The 27787-nt window shown below is 38.2% G+C and overlaps 1 protein-coding gene across 1 annotated transcript; it reads right to left on the reverse strand.

The window, feature by feature from the left end:
• Positions 1-332: 332 nt before the first annotated feature.
• On the reverse strand, positions 333-26357 carry LOC128020985 (kinase suppressor of Ras 1). Its single transcript, XM_052607828.1, has 20 exons — positions 25906-26357; positions 12355-12495; positions 11445-11592; positions 10897-11359; positions 9511-9686; positions 9021-9090; positions 8831-8914; positions 8004-8065; positions 7812-7921; positions 7431-7599; positions 7144-7185; positions 5437-5485; positions 5272-5335; positions 4557-5038; positions 4383-4479; positions 3215-3348; positions 3006-3137; positions 2792-2927; positions 2457-2590; positions 333-1514 (listed from the first exon to the last, which is right to left on the reverse strand). The coding sequence occupies exons 1-20, from the start codon at positions 26122-26124 to the stop codon at positions 1508-1510; spliced, it is 2919 nt and encodes a 972-aa protein (XP_052463788.1). The 5' UTR covers positions 26125-26357; the 3' UTR covers positions 333-1507.
• Positions 26358-27787: the final 1430 nt, after the last annotated feature.

Here is a 27787-nt window from a genome sequence, read left to right on the forward strand (position 1 = left end):
TTCTGAACTCTTTTTTTTCACAATTGTGCTCCATGAGAGGGACATTAGTTGTAATTACAGCCATGTTATTGGAAATCTGAGGGGACTGTTGTATATTTGTCCAACATTCCATGCAAAAATGTTTTATACACCCCTCAGTCCAGAACATTAATTTAATCTACGATGCTGAAACACACACAAGTGTGTACTTCAGGTTTAAACATGTTCTGTGGAATATAAGAAACGACTCCGACTGTAATATCATCATAAACATGTTTCACTCCGTCTGACATCACTTCATAAATCTCTACAGATCCCCGAGATCCGTTTAAAACATTTCTAACTTGTATAGATTTGACCAGTCACGCGACAAGCTCGACTTTATTGTCTTTCAAGGATGGGAACAAACACTGTGTACAGTAGCCACATGCAATACAAAAATATGACTGTACATGACATGAATCAATCCATTCTAAAAAAAAGTTATCCATGTTTTTTTTTGTTTCTTTTTTTCTTTACATGAAAAAATATAAAGGATATTTACATCTGGGATACCACAGCAGTATCTATTCAAAATGTCATGATGTACAGAACTTATATATATATTTATCTATTTATATTTATATAAAATGTCCATATAAATATTAAAAGAATTCTGTTCATTGACTGTACAATAAATAAACCATATTTTATACATATAAATATTTTACATTGTCATTGATATTTCCAAACCACAAAGTCCAGTCTTTCACAGAACAAACAAACACACACCCTTCCACATACACAATGTTACAAACACGCACGTTACACACATGAGAGTTCACGTTTACACAGCTTATGGAACACAATTCTGCTGGGTTCATCGAAATCTCGTGAAATCTTCAGCGATATCTTTGTCGTGGAAAATCAGGCCCCGTAGTCGGGTGAGGAGACGCACATGCTTCTCTTTGGCTCATTTTCGCAATCAGTACTCAGAAAGGGCCCTTATGTAACTTACACACAACATTTTGTTAGACCCTCGCAGCTCAATAACTTTCCATTAAGAACATTATCATTTGCGAAACAAGACGTCTACTATCAGACACCAGTGAGGAAGAGTGACAGCTAAAGGTGTGTTAGCATGAACCAGAGGGGCCTATCAGAGACAGAATCAGGGCATGTCACACAGAACTAAGAGGCACCGTGACCACAGGAGAGAGAAAGAGAACATCTTCATCATAGTGTCATTGAATCCTGCGAATCCAGCGGGAAATATGCATCACGAGACGTCACGAACTGGAGCGGAAAGGGAGAACCAGTCGCACACTCTGAAAATAATAATAGAAATTGGAATAATAAAGGCAAAGCGTTTTGTTTTTACGCATCGCCACAGCAGTCCCCCATCCCGCCACCCACAAAACCAAAGAAAGTTAGAGACGGAAAAGCAGGCGATGTTAGTCTGCAAGTCCAGAAGAGGTCAGGCTTTCAGCAGGCATGCAAGGCAGAGCCAGGAAGTGGGTTTTGCATTGATCATGTTTCAGGCACATGGCTACAACCTACAACGACAAGAAAGAGAAGCAGATTAGACAGAGAAATCAATAGTTCTACACTTTACAATTAATTAATATTAAGAAAATTTGTTTAAGCACAAAGCATTTTTGTTTGTTGCTGCTGGCCGGCAACAGGGGGTCACAAAGTACACAGTATTTAGCTAGTCATGTGCTCTCGAGATGGCAGCTACATTGATGAACGAAATGAGCAGGACCACCTTTATATACACTATATAACAGATCGTTACACATGTGACTGGAGTCTAAGAGAGCTTCTCGTTAAGTGGAAATTAATTACTTAACAGACCTTCAGGATTGATAATGAATGTTTTGAAAGGAGGTTAAGAGTACAAACAGACAAAAAGATCGCCAAAAACTTGACCAAGCTGAAGAAAAAGTTCTATTGTATATGTGTAGTACGTAGTTTTAGAAAATGTGGAAATGCTTATTACTAGCAAAGACAAATTATAAAAAAATTTAAAAAAGAATAATAATATAAATATAATACTATATAAATAATAATAAACAATTGTTGTTATGATTTAAATTAATTAATAATAATGTTTCAATTAAATACTACTACTACTCATAACAATATCTTAATTTATTATTTTTTTATGATTATTTTTTTAATGATTTTTAAAAAAATCATTTTTATTACTATTATTAAATCATGATTATGGGATTCTTTATCCTATTTATAAGTTTGTTCCACTATGCTGTTACAAGTGTTGACACTGCTCTTCTGAATGTTAGACAGATGCTGCTGATAAAAATAATGACTGAACGAGATAAAAAGAGAACGCCAGACAGAAAGTAACCAAACAACAACATGTGATGCAGTGTGGTGTCTCTGAGGTCATCTTTGCCGCCGTTTCTGCAGACCGTGCAGGTTTCTACCCCCTGTTTGCCCTCTACTCACAGTGTGCCAGATTCTAGAATACGTACTCTGCAGACTTCCAGAAGTGGCCCGGATGAGACAGGCGCCGGTTGAGTTTGGGCAGTTTCTCTAGCATGTCGGCAAGCTGCGTGAACGTGGGCCGATTACGAGAGTCATATGACCAGCAGGCGGACAGAATCTCCTGTGGGACAGACAGAAATCAAGCAGTTGGCACAATTATTGAACAATTATTATGATTCATATATAATAAGTGTCCAATATAGCCTAGCTGTTACATGACTTTATTTTCACCTGGGTTTGACTTGGGAAGTGGAGCAGAGTAGCATCATTTCACACCAGTTGCCTTTCTATTGAGCATGTGTCAAATAATAAATAGACTCACCGTGACCTCTTTTCCCAAGTTGATCTCGGCCAGGACCCTCCTGATGCCCTCTCCACTGCCCACCTGCCAGATGGTGGCCTCTACGGGCTGACTGATGATGGGCCAGTCTCTCGCCTGCAGCTCGTACCAGATGGTGCTGGAAAAGAGCAGAAAAAGGCGGCAGGTCAACGCAGCTCTATTTGGGGGTGGATTATGCGTCCAGTATATTTCTCACCCAAAGGCATAAACATCAGCAGCATTAGAAAACGGAAGTCTGTCCTCATTGTTTCCGGGGCTCATTTTACACACGATTTCTGGAGCCAAATAACAGATCCACCCGTGAGGAAGTTTCAGTTCGTTTTCACGTCTAAAACAACAACCGACCCGTTAATTGATTGATTTATGGTAACGATCCACGTTATCAAGAGTAATGCAGTGACTTACCGGCCCTCCTGAACCACTCCAGAGATCCCGAAAAGGCCAAAGTCAGTGATGACAACTTTGTTTGTGTCATGAAAGACATTTTTCGATTTAAGGTCCTTGTGAACGATGCCCTTAGCATGAAGGTAGCCCATTCCCTGAAATACAGGAATCATAAACAGCCACACATATACATAACACAAACACCAAAAATACAGTAAAAACAGAAATGTTGTGAAATAGTATTACAATTTCAATATATTAAAAAAAACAATTTCAAAGCTTAATATTTAGCAGCCATTAGTCTTTAATGTTACATGATCCTTCATAAAAATCATTCTAATATGCTGATTTGGTGCTCAAGAAACATTCCTTATCATCAATATTTAAAACTATACTGCCATTAGAAAGTATGGAGTAACATTTAAAAAAAAAAAAAAAAAAAGATATTAATAATTTTATCCAGCAAGGACACATTAAACTGATTACAATTTTCTAATGTTACAAAAATAAAAAGTCAAATAAACAGGGTTTCCACAAAACATTGATAATAATATGAACCACTATTTATAATTGAGCATTAATAAATTAAAATGAAATTAAATTCATGCATTTAGCAGACGCTTTTATCAAAAGCAACTTACAGTGCATTCAGGCTAACATTTTTTACCTAACGTGCTCCCTGGGAATCAAACCCACAACCTTTTGCGCTGCTAAAGCAACTCTTTCCCACTGAGCCACAGGAACATGACCTAATAACTAATAATAACAGTGAACAATGAAAATAACTCAGCACCAAATTAGCATTTTAGGCTGATTTCTGAAGGATCATGTGACACTGAAGACTGAAAAATTAATAAAAATGCCGCCTTTCTTTCAAAAACATTCATTATTCCAAACTTTTGACAGTCAGTGAACATTTAGAAAACTCTTCTGCGTTTTATTACCTTAATATTTATATTGAACTCTGCTACAATACATGAGTGTTTCTAATATAATGGCTTACTACAAATTTCTGACCAAAGTCATAGAAACACTAAATTATATATTTTGCTATCGAAGCAAATGGGCAGCAAAAATGTGATTTATTGTAGATTCCATTGCCCACCACACAAGCTTTTCCAGCTGTGACGACTTATGTTTCAGAGAACCCCAGAAATGTGAAAAAACTCCATAAACAAGCAAACACTACCTTCACAATCTCCTGAGCGATCTGCCGAGTCTTATTGATGTCCAGAGTGTTTTTCGTGTCCCTAACGACGGAATACAACGTCCGGCCTTTGCAGAAGCTGTGAGGAAATTAAAGATGTGCTTGTCAGTGACCATTTGTCGATCAGCTGATGGACTCAGATGTTTGAAACTTTACCTGGTAATGATGGCGAGATGAGGCGGGGCCATGCAAGCGCCCATGAAGAGGACGACGTTCTCATGGCGCGTCTGTCTGTAGTTCATCACCTCCTTCTTGAAGAGCTTCAGGTGGTCCTGGTTGTTTCCGTCGATCTCCAGGAGTCGGATGGCCACCTCCCCGTGCCAGCGGCCGCGATGAACCCGACCCCAGCGGCCTTTCCCGATGAGCTCGCCGAGATCCAGCTGCTCGAATGGAATGTCCCATTCCTGCAGGTAAACGCTGGTCTGGCTGGCCTTACGGGAGATGGGACCCTTCCAGTGGGTTCCTCCTCGCGTGCTGGGCAGGTCGTCCAGCTCGTCTCCTTCCCACTCTCCTTCTGAGCCATGGTTCAGCCCTTCCATATGCTCATCCTCTTCATCCTCCAGCTCTTCCTCCTCTACTGCTACATCCTCTTCCTCGTCTGCTTCTATATCCTCTTCTTCTTCTTCCTCCTCTAATTCCTAGGTGAGATTAACCAACCAAAAAGAGTTTTCTCAGCTGAGTTAGAAGTACTACCTAAAGCTAGAATACACTACACAACTTCAGAATAAATTTCTAATAATAAATTCCTGTCAGACACTTGCTGACTTTTTAAATGGTTCCAGAGAAAAACTGTGCCCATCATGCATTATGTGATTTTACGCGATATCTGTATTCAAGCATTATATCAGATTCAGTTCCACAAGCAGTTCACCTCTCTTTCGTCTTCCTCGTCTTGTTCCGCGTGCATCTCCTCAACTGATGGATCGATCTCATTACTGTGTATGAAGTTCAATATTTAGCATCACAAAAGACTTAATACAGAACATGCAGCAGAATATGCTTTATGCTTCTAAGCAGTCATTTTACAGTTCCTTACACAGTGTCTGGGAATCCATCTGAATGAAGGATGCTGGGACTGCACACGTCTGTGAAAGATAAGCAAATATTGACCGACTAATCACATTTGAAAGAAAAAAACTGACTCTACTGACTCTGGACATGTTATTTCTATCTTTACCGATACAGAATTACTGATATTGGTATTGCTCAATGTAACATGCAATGCCACAAATCACCAGCAGGGATTGTAGATAGTGTGTCAACAGCTTTTGAGAGATAGGTGGCAGTAATGCACTTATAAGTCTGCGATCCGCCGTAAAGCAAGAAGAAGAAGACGCATTAGGCGCCGGCTGTTGAGAACGCACTCAGGACAGTTCGGGCATTTGGTGAATCAGAGGTAAAAAACTATATAAACACTGTTCAGTTTCTTGCACAGACCGATTGTTTCATGTCTTTACACATCAATGTATCGCCACGAGCCGCAGGGTTTAATTTGGTTTTGTTTGTGTATGTTTTTTGACTCTCAAAGCCATTATTCCCATTCACTCCCATTATATGACTGACAGACTGTAATGGTTTGGGTTAAAAATCTTTGTTTGTGTTCCACTGAAAAAAAGTCCCCTACTGTACATTTTGGATTCCCTGGGGGTAAGCAGATAAACATCACATTTTTATTTTTGGGTGAACTATCCCTTTAACTACTCTTGTGCAAAACCAGACACAATTTATAAGAGACATGCCACTTCCTCAATCCTCAATACAAGTACATAAGGAAAACCCGTAACGGCAAAGATGGCGGTTGTATGCACATGTCCCGCCCCTCCTGCTGGAAAGCCAATCATCTGCTTTTAACAGTCATTTAACATTTAAGCCTATCGTCTGGTTCCTCTGACATATGCGCACAGTTGAGTAAAGTATAACCTGTGAGGAAAAAGGCGTTTTAAACCTTATTTTGGTGCAAAGTCATACAAATTTTCCAGCGATTTTTATCATATTTTACTGCTGTTTCTATACATGCAGTTTTTATGTCCCGGTGACTAGTGAAAATGCAGTTCTGACTCTATGCCCATTCATTTAGATAGGAGCCTGGTCTTGTTAGTCTGAAATAGCTGCCCGGAGGCGTGTGCCGAGTGGCACGACTTGCCTAAAAGGACTTTGGCAAAACCAAACCAAACCCCAGCATGCAAAACACTTTACTTTAGGCATTACTCAGATTTGTACATTTGTTAAAATCAGTTCAGTTCAGTTCACTTAAGTTTTTGGAGTATGCTTTTACTAATGGAAATTTTATCAAAATGAAAAGAAAATACATTGGTCTTTATTATATGAAATAATTAACCATTTATATATAACAATCCATTTGTTATTTGATGAATAATTACGCCGAAATAATTCATTCAGATGGTGCACTTGTTTATTGCATTTCGTCCCCTTGGAATTATAAGGTTCTATCTGCGTTCTCAGTAGTTTTGAGATATTGAGCTTCAAAGTTTTTGTGTTCCATAGACTTCTGTAGATAGAACCTTTTTGTTTTTTCAAAAAAAAATCCCAAAATGTACAAAACTTAAAATAAAACATCACATGATGTAAATAAATTGTCACAGAATAACAATATGTGAATAACTCAATTTTGACAAAAATGTCAGATAGAACCTTATAATTCCAAGGGGACGATTTGCCCCACTGAATCCTGGATGCCATTATGAGGGCTGAAGAACACTACAGACTTTGTTTGTTAACTCACCAGGGAAGATGAACTGCTGTCGGTGCTGAAAATAACAGGCAGCTTTGCCACATAAGAGGAAGACGGGAAGAGAGGAAGACAAGCAGGAAGAAGACAGAGAGACAGAGTTAGAGGCGAAGTCCCATTATGCCTTATGTTGATTTAGAGTGTTACGTTCAGCTAAAGAGTCCTGAATATCAGCATTCTTTTTATCTGGGATTAATGTAGATGTGTGTGTTTTGTATTAATCGGGGTAGTATTTGTTAATGTGTTAGTTTATTGCAGTGTACATGTTTACAGGCGCTTACCTGGAAAGTGGAAGCGGTTGTCACGGTGACCCTTTGGGGAGGGGTATGGGGGCGGGGTTACACTTGGAGGGTTGCTCTGCTGGAAGGGGGCGGGAGAGGAAGGCGTAGAAGAAGTGGTTGAAGATGGATTACTGCTAGAGTCCAGCTGATTTAGTGCCGGTGGCTGATCCTGGCAAAAAATGAACCATATTGATGCTGCAAATGCACTATTACAATAATAATTAATAAAGACCCTGGCTAAGTTCAGTATGGAATACTAGTGTACTATACATTGTGGAGTTTACTGAATATTGCATGCTATTAAAAAAAATACACAATATATATATTCTGCATACTACAAAAACAGGACAAGATATGTACTAATATATCAGGAATCAGTACCTTCTTTGTTATTGCCTTCGGTAGCGTCCCAAACTGTGGTGCTTCAGCAGGACGGTCCACGGGGTTGTTGATGTCTGAAGGTACAGACTCAGTCCTACGAATCTTTGTGACTGAGAGACACATAATTATTAGAAAAACATGTCTGTCATGATTGATGTCATTATATCTGAGCAACAGATATGAGAAACTTACTGGGCAGGAAAGAGATTCTGCAGGGTGGGGCTTCTTTAGTGCATTTGTTGTGACACTTTAACCTACAAGAGGAAAAGATGAGACATAAGTGTGTGATATTCCCAGATTAATGTCAGGACACAAAGACGATAGCGGTTCATGGATGAATCGCTCAAAATCCATCTAGTTAAGAACATTTGCAGATTATAATATATATTTATATATATTTTTTGTTGTTGTTGTTGTTGCTAAAAAAGCTTATAAAATAAAGATATTTTTAATGTTAACAAATTAAAAATTCTAATTGTAAATATATGTAGTATTTTACAGGAATAGTAGCTTTTTACATTGAATTTAATTTATGAAAAAACAACATAAGTAATTTCATTCAGACAGGGTGATTTTCAGAACTGTATTACAGTAAAGATTTTATTTTATTTGCCCTACCGTGATGGAAATTCAGTCATTTCCTTTTAAATTGTCATAAAAAAATAAATAAAAAAATCAGAATCATCCTAAAAATATGTTTAATTCTTAATGCAAAATGCAAAAAACTTTTCTTTTTTCCTTTAAAAATGTGAAATATGACTTGGACTCTGAACATTAAAAAATAATATTTAATGTCTTAGATATTTTGAAGAATGTTGGTAACTAAACAGTTTCGGTTCCCATTGATTTTCACAAATCAATAATGTGGCCTGAAGTTGTTTGGTTATTAACAGTTATTCAGAGTATCATATTTTCAACAGGAGAAAGTAAGTCACATGGATTTGGAACAACATTAGGGTGACAAAATGATGACAGTTTTTTGCACTATGCCTTTAAATTAATTACTCATTTTTACTCACCTGCAGTGTTTGCATTTCACCCCAAAGATCATGTTTTTCTGGCACACTTGACATGTCTGGGAGAGCCAAGACTTTGTTGAAAATCTATAAACACACACACAAAAAAACATCTTTATGTCTCTGGTACAGAATTCAACTATCATTTCCACCTATTTTGTTCAGCAGAGGAAACCCTAGGAGGCGGGGTTACCTGTGAGTGACAGCCAGACCGATGTCTCTCCGCAGAGCCTGAGGTGAACTGCGGTGGACGGTAATATTGTCTAGAGAGAGACAGAACAGACACAGACAGTTTAAATGTAGGACTTCATTTGAGTACCTCTACCTCTAAACAACACGCTTTCAGACATAACAAAACGGCCAGATATACTGAACCACCAAAACACTACAAACACTCGTTTAGACTCGACTCAGTAGCAAACTCTCAGTAAACAGCTGTGCTTTTACAGAGTGCTGCTGGTGAATCATTTACTCCTCTCACTGAAAACCGTCAGTGATAGCAGAAGCATCTGAGTGTGTAGAGCGCAGGTGAGAGCTTCCTCTCTCAGAGGTTGAACTTTGACCTCAGTCTGATCAGCATTCAGCAGGCACTTCACTGCAGTCTGGTCTATTTGAACTAAAGATCTGCTCAGTCAAGAACCGTGCATGTTTTTGAAACGCTGTAATTGTGCTGGTGAACTCACTCCTCAGGCCGATGTGCTCCTCCTGTAGTGTGGGAGTGCTTGGCAAAGTGTACGAAGCCGTGGCGGGTGCTGTCCCAGGGGTCCGTGCGGAAAGAGTGGGCGAGCGTGATGGAGAGTCCTCACAACCGTTCCCATTAATCTGGACGTTCAGAAACAGCTTGTTTTTCTTCACACACCTAAGAACAACGAAGGACAGTCAGTGTGACCTCAAAGGGATCACAAAGAGTAGTGACCAACCAAATTTTTCTTCATTCAGCTAACATCTGGCTAATATGGAGTTAATCGCAGTCTAGCCTGCTTGGTAACTTTTTTTTTTTACGAAGCATGGACATGCACGTTTCCATCTTTAAAAAATAGTTTTGTCAATTAGATTAGAAGAAATTAGATTAGATTAAATTCAACTTTATTGTCATTGCATATGTAAGGTACAGGGCAACAAAATTCAGTTAGCTTCCAACCAGAAGTGCAATAAGCAGTAAGTACATACAGTGTCTATAATATGTTACATATGTACAGTAAATATACAGATAAGGCAGCACTATGGACATATTTTACATATTTTTGAATATTATCAGCATGATATACAGATAGATGTAGTATGAACATACTGTACAGGTGGATTATGTAATAAGTATACGCAGAAACTATGAACATCATTTACACTAGTGCAATGGACAGTAAAAAAAGTGCATAGAAAAAAATTCCAGTGTGCAGATGGAAAATAACGTGTAAATTAAATATTTAAAGAATTATCAAACTTATTTACATTAAAATTAAAAACAATAAACTTATTAACTAATAGACAAATCTCTCTTTATATAATATAATATAATATAATATAATATAATATAATATAATATAATATAATATAATATAATATAATATAATATAATATAATATAATATAATATATGATATGATATGATATGATATGCGATGATATTAAGTGTACAAATCATTGTGCTGAACAATTGCTGGCTGAAGTCAATAATTTAGTACAATTAATATTATTACAAAAGAATTCATATTAAGGCAAATTTATGTATTACTATTTAATATTATTATTATTAATTTAAAGGCCTAAGGGTTCAGAAATAAAGGTTTAAGGCACATTTTAGTCAAGTGTTTCTGAAACTTCTGACTAATATATTGGACTCTAAATGTCAGAAACAGCCGGGAAAAAGTTGTGTTACTCTGTGGTCACATTGTTGGCATTAGTGGTCTTGACATCATCACAAATTCCTATTAGTCACTGCACAGGAACAGGCATGATTTATGAAAAACACAGTCATTGACCCTATTGATAATTCAAGTGATTTAACTATATAAAGCCTGACAATCTACAGGACCTTTAGGAAAAATCTTAGTCCTTTTCCCCATGACCTACTTGTTTGTGGGTGTATCTTCGATGCGGTGGCCGAGCTGACTCTCGTGGCTCTTGCTGCGGGTCAACGTGATATTGGGGAGGAGGTGAAGAACTTTGCGGGACGGTGGAGGAGGTGTGCAGGGAGGCTTGAGGCGGTGTCTCCTCCGGGAGGGCGGGGTTATGGGTGGAGTCGAGGTGTGTCCATGGAGTCTGACGGGACGGGAGGTGTAATATGGGCTGGGGTCGGTCAGACTCTCTGCGTAGCCGTGGTAAATGTGAGGCTCCCCGGACGACAGGATGTAGCGGGGGTACGGGCAGGTGGTGAGGGGTGTGGAAGGTGTGGTCATGGGCCGAGCCAGAGGGGAAGGGCTGTGGGGGCGCAGGGAACCTCCTAGTAATGGAATCTGGTCCACTGGAGTCAAGCCGCCGCTGTCCCGCCTCATGGGCTCGGAGAACCAACAACCACTGTCCTCTTTAAACTCCCCTGAAGGTCATAAAATCACAGTCAATTCAGAAGAAATCGAGTAATGTGATAATAAGTGAGGGAATCCCAGGGAAAGAGCACCAACCTGACTCAGAGGCACTCTTTAAACAGCTGAGGGCAGCACATAACCTGTTGCAGTCCTCTGAACTGGAGCCCAGCCGTCTCATGGTTTCCTTCACCTGACTGCCGGGCATCTGCAGCAGAGCATCCAATGACAGCTTCACGTTCACTGCCTGATAGAGAATGACAATGAAAGACACCAGCTAGATGCCGACATGTCCTAGTTAGAGGGTTATTTAAGTGATTTAGGGTCAGATACAACAGGACACGCTCGAGCCAATCAGTGCATTCTCTTATGAATAAAGCTCTTCAAATTCCCAGGACACATGACCTCTTAGACTAATTAATCTGATTCCCTAATTACACACATTAAGTGAGTATCATACAGTATCATATGCAACTAATCTAGCAGAGGGGAATAAAATTAGGAAAGTCCACTGCTGTCCGTGAGAATGGATTCTGTGTAATGTACGAGTAGAACAGTGTCAGAGAGAGAGAGAGAGAGAGAGAGAGAGGCTGACTCAGCATGCTGGGTAATTAGAGTTGGTGTTTCGCAGGTCTACTGGGAATGTGGCTTTGGCCAAACTGCCAAAACACAGCAGATTTTCTAATTCCTCAGCTTTACTCAAGGATATTGAACTACAAAGCATAAAACATTCCTACATGATGGTCTGAGATTGTTTATTTGGGCACCTAGTTATGATCTTTTGTGGTAATATTTAATATATAAGATAGTGGCAGTACTGTCTTGGTCTTATGTACATAAACTTCACATAAAACAAGGCCATAACCTTCCAAACAATCGGGCAAATAAAAATCCGTAGATTTTTTGTTGTTGTATATGTCAAAATGTCTGTATATATAACCACCTAGTATGAATTTAGCTGGAAAGATATATAATTATTTCCTATCCAAAAAAACCACACAGACGTTACCTCTGTGAGCTCAGGTCTGACGTTGATGGTGCGTAACCAGTCCTCCAGTCGTGGGTAGCTGTTCAGGGCTGGTGGCCTTTCTGTGTCTGGCACCTTCTGCTTACACTGCAGCTGTTTACAGATGTACTTCATGAGCTTGACCTGCAGGGGGCAGCAGAGCACAGAGCAGATGAGGGAGGAGCCATCAGGAGGGCGGGGTCTGTAAGAGGCCTTTTCACATACAACCAAAGGACAATTTCACATACAGCTCAGTTTTTGAAGACAGAGATCTGTTACGTGAACATGACGGACGTCACAAAGGACACCAAGATATGCACACATATACACAGTTATATTTTGATTTTATTGATGGCTCCAATGACGTGGGTGTGAAGTGGCTTAGTCCATCTGGCAAAAAAAGTTATTCAATGGCATGTTGTGAAATCATTCTATTGCTGCTTTGTAACCAGTTTTCTTCATTTATTGTTGTTCATGTATTTCTGTCCTTTAGTGTTTGTTTCTAGTGTATCTCCACAGACACTTATATAAATGCTTACATATTTGTGTATTTTCATTTTATGGATATATGTATGCACAATCACGAGCACATATGAATGCTGTTTGTATTAGTTTGATGTAGTCATATACATTTTATGTACATATGTTAATAATTTTTTTCTATAATTTTGTGAAAATTAAATTGGTATATATATAAAACACACACACACACATATTATTTGTATAGTGAAAAAAAAAAAAAAAAATGCATGTTCCTTTAGGATGGCAGTGTCTTTCTGGAATATAATTTAATCAAAGTCACAAATCCAAAGCTTTGCATTTCTGCAGTGTCTCTCATCAGCCCAGCACCTGCAAGTCTGAGAAATAACACGGCATCAGAGCACACGCAGTTGGAAATCTAACTGGATTTTCTCTCTTTTTTGTGCTCCCCTTCAGCAAACAGGGCTGTCAGCTATAAATAACTGTTATTATATGGAAGGGAGCTGCAGCCCTCCTCATGGGGGCGACTGCACTGCTGGCATGGCAACCGAGTGTCATCGGAACACTGCTCTGACGGTGGAAGTGTTCTGACATCACAGCTCCAGGAGACGCAGAGTTCACACGGAGGCTAAGACGGCAGTCCGTCTCGTCGAACGCGGCCGTGGCCGTCTGCTTCCAGCTGCACATGCCACCATACACACAGGGCTGCAGTATTTTTCCCCATTCTGGCCTGTCATGGATAATAAACACGCTCCTAAATCTTTCACAAACAAAGCTTGCTGGCTTACGCAGGAGGAATTTTCCAGCTCAGTGCAGAGTGCTGACCCATCTCAAATTCACCAATACACTCAAAAAAAATTTTTTTTATTCCATCGTTCCCCCTATAACCAGCTTTCTGGATGAGCCGCATGGACACCTCAGCGGAGCAGAAACGCTGATTACGCATTGAAACAGAAAGAAGAGAAGGGGGGAGTATAGTGAGATAGAGATAGAGAGAACAAGGAGGTTGGGTGAGAGAAGGGCTCAACTGCTGTGACAGTTCAGGTCAGCGGTTCTCTGACGCACAGAGGCCTGTTACCATGAGGCCGATGGCCATAAAACGATTCATCCTTTCACACTTCACCCTCCGCAGCCCCCCATTCCACTGCTGCCACCTGCAATCACTGCTTTAATGAGAACAGCACGCTTATACATGCGTTAAACATCAGCAGCCGGACACACTTCATCCCTCTATCATCATTACCAGGTATACCAACATATGCACACAGAATATATAAACTCATCCTTGCAAAGGCCTTTAAATGGTCTCCCAGTCTAGTTCTGTAGACTACACAATCATGGGGAAGACTGCTGACTCGACAGTTGTCCAAAAGACAACCATAGACACCTTACACGGGGAGGGCAAGAGACAAAAGGTCATTGCAAAAGAGGCTGGTTGTTCACAGAGCTCTGTGTCCAAGCACAGTAATAGAGAGGTGAAGGGAAGGAAAAGATGTAGGAAAAAAAAAGTGTACAAGCAATAGGGATAACCGCACCCTGGAGAAGATGGTGAAATGAAACCTATTCAAAAATGTGGGGGAGATTCACAAAGAGTGGACTGCAGCTGGAGTCAGTGCTTCAAGAACCACTACACACAGACTTATGCAAGACATGTGTTTCAGCTGTCGCATTCCTTGTGTCAAGCCACTATTGAACAACAGACATCGTCAGAAGCATCTCTCTTCAAAAAGGACTGGACTGCTGCCGAGTGGTCCAAAGTTATGTTCTCTGATGAAAGTAAATTTTGCATTTCCTTTGGAAATCAGGGTCCCAGATTCTGGAGGAAGAGATGAGAGGCACACAATCCACGTTGCTTGAGGTCCAGTGTAAAGTTTCCACAGTCAGTGATGGTTTGGGGTGCCATGTCATCTGCTGGTGTTGGTCCACTTTTGAGTCCAAGGTTAACACAGCCATATACCAGGAAGTTTTAGAGCACTTCATGCTTCCTGCTGCTGACAAACTTTATGGAGATGCAGATTTCATTTTCCAACAGGACTTGGCACCTGCACACAGTGCCAAAGCTACCAATACCTGGTTTAACTGTCCAGCAAACTCGCCTGACCTTAACCCCATAGAAAATCTATGGTGTATTGTGAAGAGGAAGATGCGATATGCCAGACCCAACAATACAGAAGAGATGAACGCCACTATCAGAGCAACCTGGGCTCTCATAACACCTGAGCAGTGCCACAGACTGACCGAGTCCATGCCACGCCGCATTGCTGCTGTAATTGTAATTCAAGCAAAATGAGCCCCAACTGAGTGCTGTACAAGCTCATAGTTTTCATGTTCATACTTTTTATTTGGCCAAGATTTCTAAAAATCCTTTCTTTATATTGGTCTTAAGTTATATTCTAATTTTCTGAGATACTGAATTTGGGATTTTCCTTAGTTGTCAGTTATAATCATCAAAATTAAAAGAAATAAACATTTGAAATATATCAGTCTGTGTTTAATGAATTAATATAATATACAAGTTTCACTTTTTGAATGGAATTAGTGAAATAAATCAACTTTTTGATGATATTCTAATTATATGACCAGAGCCTGTATCTAAACACACACACATACATCACATATTTAGAAAATATTTACATGTATATACATTTATATTCTTATATTTCATATTATACATAAATATATTTAATACATAAACATAACATATTTTTCTTAAATATATACATGCATGTGTTTGTATTTATATATACATTATAAAAATACACAGTATTCACACATATAGTATGCAAACAAAAACCTTTAGTTTGGATTAATTATTAATTAATGATTGATTAATGATAATATACTTAAAATAATAAAAATATATACTTAAATGATGCTTACACACTTAAACGTATTCCTGCATACTCATACTAATCACTAAATACTCAAACCAATCATTATTTACATAGAATTATGGCTGTACGATTGTAACGAAAGTCATAACTGTCGATTATTCCCTTAAAATTGTAATTGCAATAACTTATTACGATTATCACAATTAACATTGAATGATGTTTATACCACCTGTTTGATGCAACTGCAAGCCAACTTTTTTTATGAAAATAAGTTGAATACAGTCAAACTAAAAAAAATTGGCTTTTCTATATATTAAGCCTCAAATGTCAGCTATACATTGAACTGATTTATTCTTTAAAAATACGCACAGTATTATATAAATTAAAACAATGGAAAAACCATTATTTGTGGCATCTGTAATTGTAATCGTGATTAGAAATTTGATTAATAGTGAACTACCGTATTTTCCAGACTATAAGTCACACTTTTTTTCATAGTTTGGCTGGTCCTGCAACTTATTGTCAGGTGCGACTTATTTATCAAAATTAATTTGACATGAACCGAGAGAAATGAACTAAGACAAATGAACCAATAGAAAACATTACCGTCTACAGCCGCCAGAGGGCGCTCAATACTGCTCAGTCCTGTAGTCTACCACTGAAAACATAGAGCGCCCTCTCCCGGCTGTAGACGGTAATGTTTTCTCTTGGTTCTTGGTTCTAAATAAATGCGACTTATAGTCCAGTGCGACTTATATATGTTTTTTTTCTCATCATGACGTATTTTTGGACTGATGCGACTTATACGCAAGTCCGACTTATAGTCAGAAAAATACGGTATTTAAAATGATGCCTACATACTTAAGCTGATCCTTGCATACTCAGACTGATCTGTATATACTTAAAATCATGCCCACATACTTAAACAGATCTCTGCATACTCAGACCAATCACTAAATACTCAAAATAATCATTATATACTTAACATGGTGCACATATACTTACACTAATCTATTGCATACACAAACTTATCACTATATACTCAAACTAATCCTTACACCCTTCACACAATCAAACTATTCCCAAAAACTCACAAATTCAAACCAATTCCAAAATACTTCATGTCCAAACTGATTCTTACATACTCAAATGTAAGTCCATATATAAGTCCCATCATATTTTCAAAATGATATATACAATTTTCTAATCGTTACCCGTTATTCCAAATGATCCCTACATTCTCAAACAGATCCTTACTTGCTCAAACTACACTCCATGTGTGCTCTGTTTAAAGGCCTTTGCATTAATGCAATGATCAGATCTTTGTATTGGAGATTTTCTCTCTGAAAGTTCGCAGTCTTTATCTCCATTACGTACCCGCGCACACATCCCTGAGAAGAACCAGTACCTCAACAGGTGAATCAGAGCTTCAATGACAACCTCTCAAGAGCCATCAGCTTACAAATGCTCTCTCTTTTGTACACATATTCGCACACACATATTTGAGTAAATAAGAAAAAGTCCTTGAGTACACTGTCACGGCAGACGCCAACAAAGAACCCGCACACTGCAGGCGAGCATCTTGTAGCAGACGCCAGAACAAACACCAGCCGGGGTCAGGGGTCACAGCCGTAGGAGGACAGAGAACCGAAAACACCTTGTGGGAGGTCAGAGGCAATTAAAGCTCCGTTGCTAACAGCTGAATGCTAATTACACAGAGGACAGTGAGCACTCCACTCAATAAAGCTCAACTACCATTCAAAAGCTTTTATCCATCGCAGTCAATAGGAAAATTTGTGTCAAGTGCTTGAGGTCTGAGTTTTTAACAGCGCTCAGATTTCAGCATTAATAAAAAAGCTTCACAACTGTGTAACAGCACAAGGTCTCGTCGATGCTCACATACCGCACACAGAGCAAACCTGAACCAATTCAATAAGCTAAACAGCTCTATTTTATAGCCATTATCAAGTTTCTGAATCTAGCTATTGGGCCTACAGTACTTGCAACTAGTACTAAGCTAGTCACAAGCAACTGGTATTTTACTGCAGATTCTTCTACGCTAACATTAAGGAAACATCATGCTTTGATTCTGCAAGGATGCATTCAATTCTATTGAATTCTATTTCAATAATATTACATTTATTATACTAATATTTCTGCTTCATATAAATGCTGTTCTTTTGAACTTTCTGTGAATCAAATAATCATTAATATGGAAAAAGGTATTTTAAATTGTAATAATATTTCACAATATTGTTTTACACAACTCTTACTATATTTTTTTTTATCAAATAAATGCATCATTTATCAAATAACTAACTTAAGCCTTTTTTTAACAGATTGTTTATTATTCTTAGCCTCTATTTTCCTTAGATTGTTTAACTAAATTCATAGTTATGCTAAGCTAACCACGCTAATGAAGAGCCATCAATTGCTTTATCTTTTAGAATATCTAGGTCAAAGCAGCTTTTGGTGGTTTTGATGTGGTCTCGAGTTGGCCACCTTGGACAAGCTGGGTAGAACTGGTAAATCACCCTTGAAACAACAACAAAACAACTACCACATCCTATAAAACCGCTTGACTAGTATCTTTAAATAAGTACAATAAGAGAAGTCCATGACTATTTTTTGAACATGTGCTCGTAAGAACGTCACGATTCTGGAACTAATCGTGGTGTCCACCATAACGGCCACTGCACTGGCGTGATTCCTGGTTTTCTAGTCTCACAGCTCTGAGGAAAGCAGAGAAACACCCACTTTCATGTTCTTTTGTTGGTTTGTCTCTGTGAACATTGATTTTGGGGCTTGGCCAAAGCTAGACGGAGATGAACAGGATGATTCTTCGCTGTCGGCGAGGAAGTTAAGGCCGCAGTGGCTTAAAGCCGGCGGAGACAGATTTTTCTCAGACCAAACAACAAAGCCCACCATCTCAACTCCTCTCATCTCAACACAGGGGATTCTAGCAGAGCTAAACACTTCATTTATGTGGGATGTGTTATTTCTGAAAGCAGATTTCAAGTTGAGTATTACAATAAAGTTGCAATTGCCATTGAGGTGAATGGGAATGCGAACAGTTACCGTAACTTTCTCCAGTTAATATAGAGCTCAATTGAAATGTCTTTGTACTGAATCTACTTCACTAAAATTGTCTAGCAGGATAAAATCTCTCTGTATTAGTTTCATCAGTTTAATTTCTCGTATTCATCACACATGCATGCATGACCCAAATTCAATGTTTAGAGAATTTTTCTGTTCCAACCTGTTGTTCCAACCTGACCAGGTCCAGAGCCTGTGCTGCTGTCTCTGTACACACACACACACACACACACACACACATCACTGATAACAAAACACTGGTGAAAGTGTGACGTCAGGTTTCCTAGCAACTACACTCCTGGGTCGTCAATAAGGTTTTTTTTTTCAGAGTGGTATTTTCCCACAGACAGAAAAACATGGTGAAAACTGGACATCTCTTCAAAGAATGGAACAATCATCTAGTCATAATCTACAGATCTGCCTTCAGGACATTCTCAGAGATCTGTTGAATCAACTTGTTGTATCATCATTATCATATTAGCTTATTGAAAAATTTTTGGACATGTATTGCTCAGAAGTTGCTATTTCATGGTTTAGGAGACGTAAAATTCTCCTATGAATTAAAGTTCTGTCATCATTTACTCACATTCATGTAATTTCTAATTTCCTCTATGACTTTATTCAGTGGAATACAAAACAAGATAAGAAGTTTTTGTCCAAACAGTGTTGTTCTGGACCCAATCGATTTTTTCATTGCATGGCCGAAAAACTGTAAAAATATCTTGTTTTGTGTTTCCGCTGAAGTCTTCAACCGGTTTGTATGGCCAAAATAAAAACTTTAAACATTTTTCAAAACATCTTGTTCTATATTTATAATTAACTATCAACTTTGTCTTGGATAATCAATGATATTCTCAGAAATACTACAATTTCTTGGTAGAAATCATGAAAAAAGTATAGGAAAATATTATTTCTCATTTATATTAATTAATAAAATTTTCATTTATATACATTGTGCATATATATATTTATAAAACTTTTACTTATGTACCATGTATTTTTTTTGGGGGGGGGGGGTAGTTGCTCAAAATAAGAGGTTTTTAATCTTACTGAGCAAAATCTGAGGCAACCTGTTCTCAGACAGCAACATAATGTTGGGAACAAACTAAAATGAAGCCAAACTCACGTGCATCGCAACAAAAGCACCTGATCACTGCACGATGTCATTTCACATTTTAAATAAACCACAATCTATAACTGAATTATTTAAATGTTATGGTAATCTACACTGGTGGTATTCGTGTGGGGCGGCATTACACCTGCCCGACTGCAGGTGAGGGTAAACACAGGGACAAGGCTGCCATGACAACGGCTCAGTGAGGTCAGCAGGTGTGATTGACAGCCAAAGGGCAGGAACACGCCCAGCTGCTCAAAGACCACATACAGATCTGCAGAAAAGAGTCCAACAATGTAGCCACAGATACAAGCTGTGAGGTAACCACCTAGTCCACACTGATTAGCATGTCTCTATGCAATTTCACCTGTCACCCTGGTGTAATGTGCTTAATGCCAATCCCTGCTTACCAGTTGTCCACACGCCTCAACTTCTTGCAGGATACACAGGAGGTTAATGCCGACCTCAGACAATCCCCAACACTAGACACACGAGAGATTTACAAAAACCTGCAGCTAATCCCAGCACTGCTTCACAGACGTTTACACATGCAAAGTGTCATGTCACACGTGGGTCGTGGGTCTGTGCATGCTGACACTCCCAGCACGTATCTCTCATAAGATGCAGAAGTATTATTGAGCATGTATTAGTGATTCATTGTAGAAGAAATAAACATAAACAGACTTTTTCACCCATTCCAAGCAGCTCAAAGAGAACACAAGTTTGAGCACTTGGCTTAGTTATTAATGACACAAATTACAAATTTTCAGTATTTTTTGTTTTGTTTTGTTTTTTAAATACAATTAAACAGAAAATGGAGATTTACTGGATGTTGGAAAAAAAAATACTTAGGATACGTACACTGCATTTAAGTAGACATCCAAAGATTAAGTAATGTTCTAAACTTTCAATTAATATGTATAACAATTTTGAGCATATTTAATTATATGACATTATATCTTATATAGTAATGTCTAATAATTTACCCAAAAATTATACAAATGTTTTAAAATATTTTATTTAATGTAGAAAATATATAATGTATACATTATAGTGCTGTGCAACGATTTACATTTTTAATTGCGATTAATCTTATTATTGTCTGCAATTAATCCCAATTAATTGCATTGTTATGCACAAAACTAATAATGCATTCAAAAGTACTGTATTGTGCACTTTTTATCATTTAAAAGTAGGCCTACTGCTATATGAACAAGTTTAACAACATTTGCTTTGCAAACACTTTAAACAAATAAGTTGCTTTTTTCCAGCAGTGCTCCTTTTACATGGCAGCATTTAAAATATTTATTGTAGGCTAAATCTCAACTTATAACTATAATGTATTTAAATTAAATATAAAACAAGCTATTTGTCACTGCCAGGACATTCATGTTTTTATAGAAAATATTTTATAGTTTGTTATAGAAAAATAAGTTATGCTCAAAGTCCAGAGCCTCGATCATTACATTATAACAGGCACTTTCCTATTAGAGACCTGCACGATCGCGGGACCCATCGCAGAAGAGTACGGTGCGGGACAAAACTTGATGTGTGGGTAAAAACTTATGCAGGATAATAATTAGGGTTTCCTCACACTAGGCAATCTTAACCCCCAAAGCCTGGTTTGTTTGATTAGTTTGATCGCTCCGTTTAGCAGTCCCTGGCTCAGTTGAAAGAAGTGGACAAGAGCGCAGTTCAGTTATATATAGATCAGTGAGTGTGAGCACTAACCACCCCGGAGTGCAGATCTTCTGATACGTGCTGCATGAACTTCCTATTTCCAACGAATAAAGTCATGATTACGAGCTTGTTGCATTCTTTTCTGTCCAAAATAACAGTGGTCAGTGGTTTGTAAATGTTGATGCTTGGCTTAAATAATTTGATCGAGTCATCCCCTCCTGTAATGCATGATTTGTCTCTATGTGTATTTAGAGCTAGTAAGCAATGGACTTTCATAATAATAAACAAATTTGTTAACAGTGTTGGCGTTAATCAATTATTGCGTTAACGATATAATAACGTGTTAACATGCCCAGCCATAATATATATATATTATGCCATTTCGAAGTCTAACAAATCTCCGGTTGGAAAACTACATAACATTGAAAATTTGAATTTGAATTTGAAAATGTTCCTTATTAAGGATATGGTTTATAAATACCAAAAATAGCAAAGACCTGACAATGTTGCCATCAAAGAGCATTATCTGACTGAACGGTCTGCATCTACACTGTATTACATGTTTGCTGCCAGCCATGATGACAGCTCCTCAGTGACGCAGCTCGCATGCGCTAGAGAATATCTGCCACGAGTAGTGATGGAACATCTTTTACCTGCTCTGCTTGGCTGAATCTGTTGCCCCCCCCCCCCCCTCCCCATTCCCAGTCTATTGGGAGCCCTCAAACAGACGCGAGCTGATTGGCTGGGCACTCTCCCTCTCCCCTCCCCACTCTCATGCTCTTCACGTCATTATTTTCTTATTTAACAACCAACCCTGAAAATGCGTAGGGAGGAAGACATCTAAATATAGCAACAGCCACGACAGCACACGACACAAATGCACTGCAAAACTCTCTCAAACATCACTGCGAGGGCTGGGGGGGGGCAGACTGATGAGGGCTTCAACAGCTGACCGCTCGAGACTGCAGAACAGGCACCCTCTGGAGCCAAACTAGCTCTTGTTTTTTTTTTTACCATCAACAAACTCGTTTATCCATAAGATAGATTGAGGATCTCCGTATATAAGTAGGTCATGAGACGGCATCTCACGCTGTCAGAATCAAACATCACAGTTCATCAAAATCTGCACATTGAAAAGATGTGGGGAGATACACGAATCTCGCTCTGGAGGACAAATGCAATCCCACAGCAGCTGGGGAAACAACTGGTGCAGGACTAACATTCCCACGTCTTGAGAAAAGGCATGGGTGCAAGCTGATTTGGTTTGATTTGATCAGTAAAGATGATTTCAAATGCTATAGCGAAATAGATCAATGTCCAGAAGAATGGAACACAATTACAAAAACATAGCAGGTTATCATTAACTAAAATTTTAACTAAAATTAATACTAATAGTAAAAAGATTGTCAATTAAGAAAAGGCAGAAATAAGATTTTTAAGTTAAAACAATACAATTACTCACTAAATACTAAAACTAAAACTAAATTAAAACTAAAACTGAATGAATTTAAAATATATATTAATAATAATAATAATAAAAAGTAACAAAGGCAAATAACAAAATAAAAAATGCAATCTGAAAATATATAAATAAAATATTTGAAATTATCTTTTAGAGTTAGATTTTTCATTAATTTAGAAAAATAATATAAAAAGGTTAATACCAGCCATTTATCGGTTATCAGGCAATATTTAAAAAAAGAATTCAATATATCTGTGAAAACTGTCTGTCTGAAAAAAATCTGTGCATCCCTACTCACAATCCAATCAGTTCCCAACAGCTTTATTTAAGTATTATTTATTATTCTCTTACAGTATTTATTCATATTTTGACTTGATTTAGTTTAAGTATTAATATTTTATTACAAATTCTACATTTTCATTAAGTTACCAAGGCTAAATTTCTACATTTCATTAATGTTTTTTCAAACAAATCTGTAATAGTTCACAATAAAAAAAGAAAAAAAAAATCTGTAATAGTTCACAATAAAAAAAAAAAAACTGGTTCCCAATGGATACTTTCCAATCCTATCCCACTTTATCTCCATACAGATCGGAAAAAAGTGCAGATCAGCACGACGGCTGAGAACATTCAGTCAAACAGTACCTCGCAGTACTTCAGCAGGCGAGACTGAGAATAATTATCTCCTGACCAGAGTGGCGAGCTGTTAAAAAAAAGACAGGAAGTGATGTTATAAAGAGCCTTCGGTGAGAATCTAATGTGAGTTCAAGTGTCTCTTGATTGCGCTGAAGTGCACAGGAATTAACAAGCACCCAGGGCCTGTTATACAGCTGAAGTATTGACAGACTCCATCTGTCCCTCTGAACAACACCTATAAGAGCACACTTAAAATACATCAACCTGTTCATGCAGGCTGCTGAAGGCTAAGACAACTAGGATCTTCTCAAAGCCTTTGAGAAACCAGGACTGCTTACCTGAAACAAGTGATTGACCAGCTTTCATTTATTGCAACTAATCAAGATACAATGTATTAAATGCTCTAAGAGAAGGAGACACAGTCAGAAAGTGCTACATTAGACATAAAGAGGAAGCAGACTGTGCATGTGCCATTTCCTGCAGACTTTGAGGCCCAGTAGTGCCTGATTTGGAACACAGGTAGAACATTCAACTTCCTGCTAAAGCAGGAAGCAGCACTGAAGCAGTTTTACATTTCTGCTAAAAAGCAGAACCTAATGAATCAGTTTGATGTTATTTTACTAAATTGTTCTTTTACTTATTGTGAAAGAAATGGGCTATTCAGATGGGATGTACAGAATTTTTTTATTTTTTTTTATCAGTATCATTAATAGTGAATATATAATTATGCATTTCTTCTCATTGAAATTACCTTCTTACAAATTATTTAAAAACACTATTGAATGCAATCTTAAGCAAGTCTAAAAAAAAAAAACTTTCATACACCTAAAAACTGGGGTTTCACTCTGAATCGGCAGGTTTATTACAAAGAAACAGCAAGTGACGTTGAATAAACGTGTCGATGTTAAGTAGAATGACTGAAATGTTTTTTTCGTTGCAAAATACACTTGATGAAAATCATAATTTGCAGTGAACATTATAATGTTGTGATGACTCAACTCAACTATTTTAGTTTATAGTGTTTTATTTTTAATTTATTTAGACAAAATAATGTTTCATTTTATTTGCTCGCAAAAATCATGCGGCCAATCACAACGATAGAAAAATAATATGTAAATATAACTACTCTTCATGGGCCTTTAACTCCAAATCAGGACTCATTTCCTTTTAGATCAGGAAACACAGATCCGCAACAAACCTCTGCGGATCTCCACAAACATCTCAAATCTCCAAAACAATCATTCTGGTGCATGTGGTCACTACAGGCCCCCTGGGGCTGTTTGCACACCATCCACCCCATGGCAGTATTGATTCCTCATTAATTACCCCTACCGGTGGAGCAGTGGGGCACTTTCCAGGTGGAGCACACATCAATACTGACATCTAACCACCAATGTTGCGGAAATCAAGGTGAGACGCAGTCTGCAACATATCACACAGACCTGACGACGGTCCAGTGAAGGTCTTTAGTGTCAAAATATCAGGACTGGCTCTGGTCCGGAGATGCTTTACGCAGCATCTCACTGCCAAGAATATTTCACCTATTCCACAGAACCAGGTCAAATAAACCCCCACTGGGTTAGTGTGCTGTGAACTCCATGCATAAGCCAATGCTCAATGCAAATGCACTGTGGCGTTTGTGGTGTTTGTTAAACCATAGAAACACTAATATGCCATAACTGACATAAATAAATAAAAAATCTGAAAATTTCTTATGCTCATTGATGAAGAAAGTGTACTGTGGCTTTAACATTCTTACCATTTTACATTGATATTGTGATGCTATATGATTACCATATGCATGCACGGTCTTACTAACATCTTAGCCTACTCCAGAAATTACTATGTTATTGCTCTGCTACACTGTCATGGTAATGTGATAGTACCTTTTTTGCTATTTAACAGAGACCCCCGAACGAAATTCTTCAGAAAACCCTGATAATACCATTGCACAATTTTGTGAGAGAGGTCCAATTCTCATCCCTGTGCGTTTCTAAAAATACAGCATCACTTTACTGTCCAAATTCCATGTATTACCATGGTACACTGTGCAAAAATTGTAATACTACCATTGTTAGAGATAATATGGTAAATTGCAATAGAAGGAGCTCGTTCCCAGTCCTGTGCGCCCCTAAAATGCACCACAATAAACAGCTGCAGTGCAAAAATGGGAAGAAACGGATAAAGTGCGCGCACGAGAGCGGATGCGCTCTTTCGTGACGCTGCACTTCGGCCCCTCTAGTCGTCATTACCTCTAGAGTGCGGATCTCCTGCTGCGTGAGATCGTTGGACGCCGCGCATTTGGTCCGGAGCCCTTGCAAACTGGAGATGGAGATGTCAATCATGTTCTGGATCAGTTCACACTGGTGTAGCGCGGCCATCGCTGCGCCACCGCCGCCGCCGCTGCTGCTGCTGTCCCTCTGTTCATCACTCTCCTCCACCATCATCAGCCCCACTCTAACACCATCCATCCCACTGCATCGGGCACGCCGTGGATGGAGAGATGAGTGCAACTACAAATAATAATACAATCCACATGCACTACTACAGATGCATGCCATCAGACTGTCCGAGCGGACAATAGATGCGGTCTATACTAGGATCCACAAGGGAGATGAGGTCTGAGGTACTCCCGAATCCAAGTGCGCTGTGGAAGCGCTTCGTGCGAGCTGCGCGTTCTGCCGCGAGTCTCTGCTCACTGTATGTCAGCTGTGGGAAACATCGCACGACGCGATGCACGCTGGGAAATGAAGTCCGTACGAACATGTCTGTAGGCTAATGATAGATAGATAGATAGATAGATAGATAGATAGATAGATAGATAGATAGATAGATAGATAGATAGATAGATAGATAGATAGATAGATAGATAGATAGATAGATAGATATTAATTATAACTATTAAATTAAAATCTAATAACTTGAGCATTTTCATTTATTATTATAGCCTATATATTATATATTTTTATCTTAATTTTTATTTTTAATATATATTTGTACTTTAATAACTCTGATATATATATATCGTTAAAGTACTTTATTCATATTTTGAATAATATTCTGTTATTAGGAAAAGACACTTTGTTTTTTGTTTTTGGACAGATATTACATTTGTTTTGTAAAGTAAATTTGTAAAATGTATGAATTTTTGTGAACAGGACCAAAATATGGTTATGACTTTCACATTATTTTTTATGATGTTTACGGGAAAACAAAAAATAAATAAATAAATTTCATAAAAATATTGTTATTTTGTTTTCACCCTATTTTCCTGTTGCATATTTCCCAAAGTTACACACATGAAGAAACCAATGTCCTTGCAAACTCCCAAATCATTTCTTGGGATATTTATTTACAAGAAACAATTGTAAATCAGTAAAGTACTAATGACGGAATCCAAAATAATACTAATGTTCCTATTTCCATAAAATGTGCTGAATTGCGATGTCAGATATTTTGGTTTGTTTTTAAAAAGGAAAGGAAATAGTCATGGCCAAATCCCCCATATGAATCATCCAGGAAGTCCTCTTTATGATTTTCAAACACTTCAAACTGTGTCATATATGGTCTCTGGGAAAAAAAAGAAAAGATAAAAAAATATATTTCTTGGCAAATCTGAGCACAGTTTAAAACATCGTTGAGATCTCTTCTGAAGAGACACGTGCATGATTACAAGGTTCTTCTGAGGAGACACATCTGTGAAGCACAAGACTCAAACCAAAACCCACATTTTTTCTACTTAAACTTAAATACAGTTTAGTAAAAACAACTGCAATATTAACAGGATAGCATTTGCGGTTTTTCTTTCCTTAGGGTATCCTCGGCTCAAACAGAGGGCCTTTCACATATCAGGGTCTACAATGCAACTAATGATGAAAGAAATTCACCCCTTTGCCTAGCTTTTTTCCACACAAGCACAAGCATGTTTAATCACATTTATTAAAATGGGGGGGGGGGTTCTCATCTCACTGTGAGGGTGAGATGTTCCCTCACATCAAACGCTCAATCTGACTGCTGAGTCACTCTCTAAACCTCACTTCCTCTTCCATCTGTCCTTCATCTCACTCTCTTTCTCTATCCTTCCGTCTGTCCTCCATCTCTCCATCTGCGTGCTGCATAACACTCTACATCCTC

This window comes from Carassius gibelio, chromosome A10, assembly GCF_023724105.1.
Source record: "Carassius gibelio isolate Cgi1373 ecotype wild population from Czech Republic chromosome A10, carGib1.2-hapl.c, whole genome shotgun sequence".
NCBI lineage: Eukaryota > Metazoa > Chordata > Actinopteri > Cypriniformes > Cyprinidae > Carassius > Carassius gibelio.

What these genes read in the sequence shown, in the direction of transcription:
- LOC128020985 (XM_052607828.1), bottom strand. Translation starts at nt 26,124, where the DNA reads ATGGATGGTGTTAGAGTGGGGCTGATGATGGTGGAGGAGAGTGATGAA. An exon ending in GTGAAATGCAAACACTGCAG is followed by an intron (nt 8,066 to 8,830) that starts GTGAGTAAAAAT and finishes TTCCTCTTGTAG; the next exon opens with GTTAAAGTGTCACAACAAAT. An exon ending in GCTGATGTTTATGCCTTTGG is followed by an intron (nt 2,928 to 3,005) that starts GTGAGAAATATA and finishes GCTCTTTTCCAG; the next exon opens with CACCATCTGGTACGAGCTGC.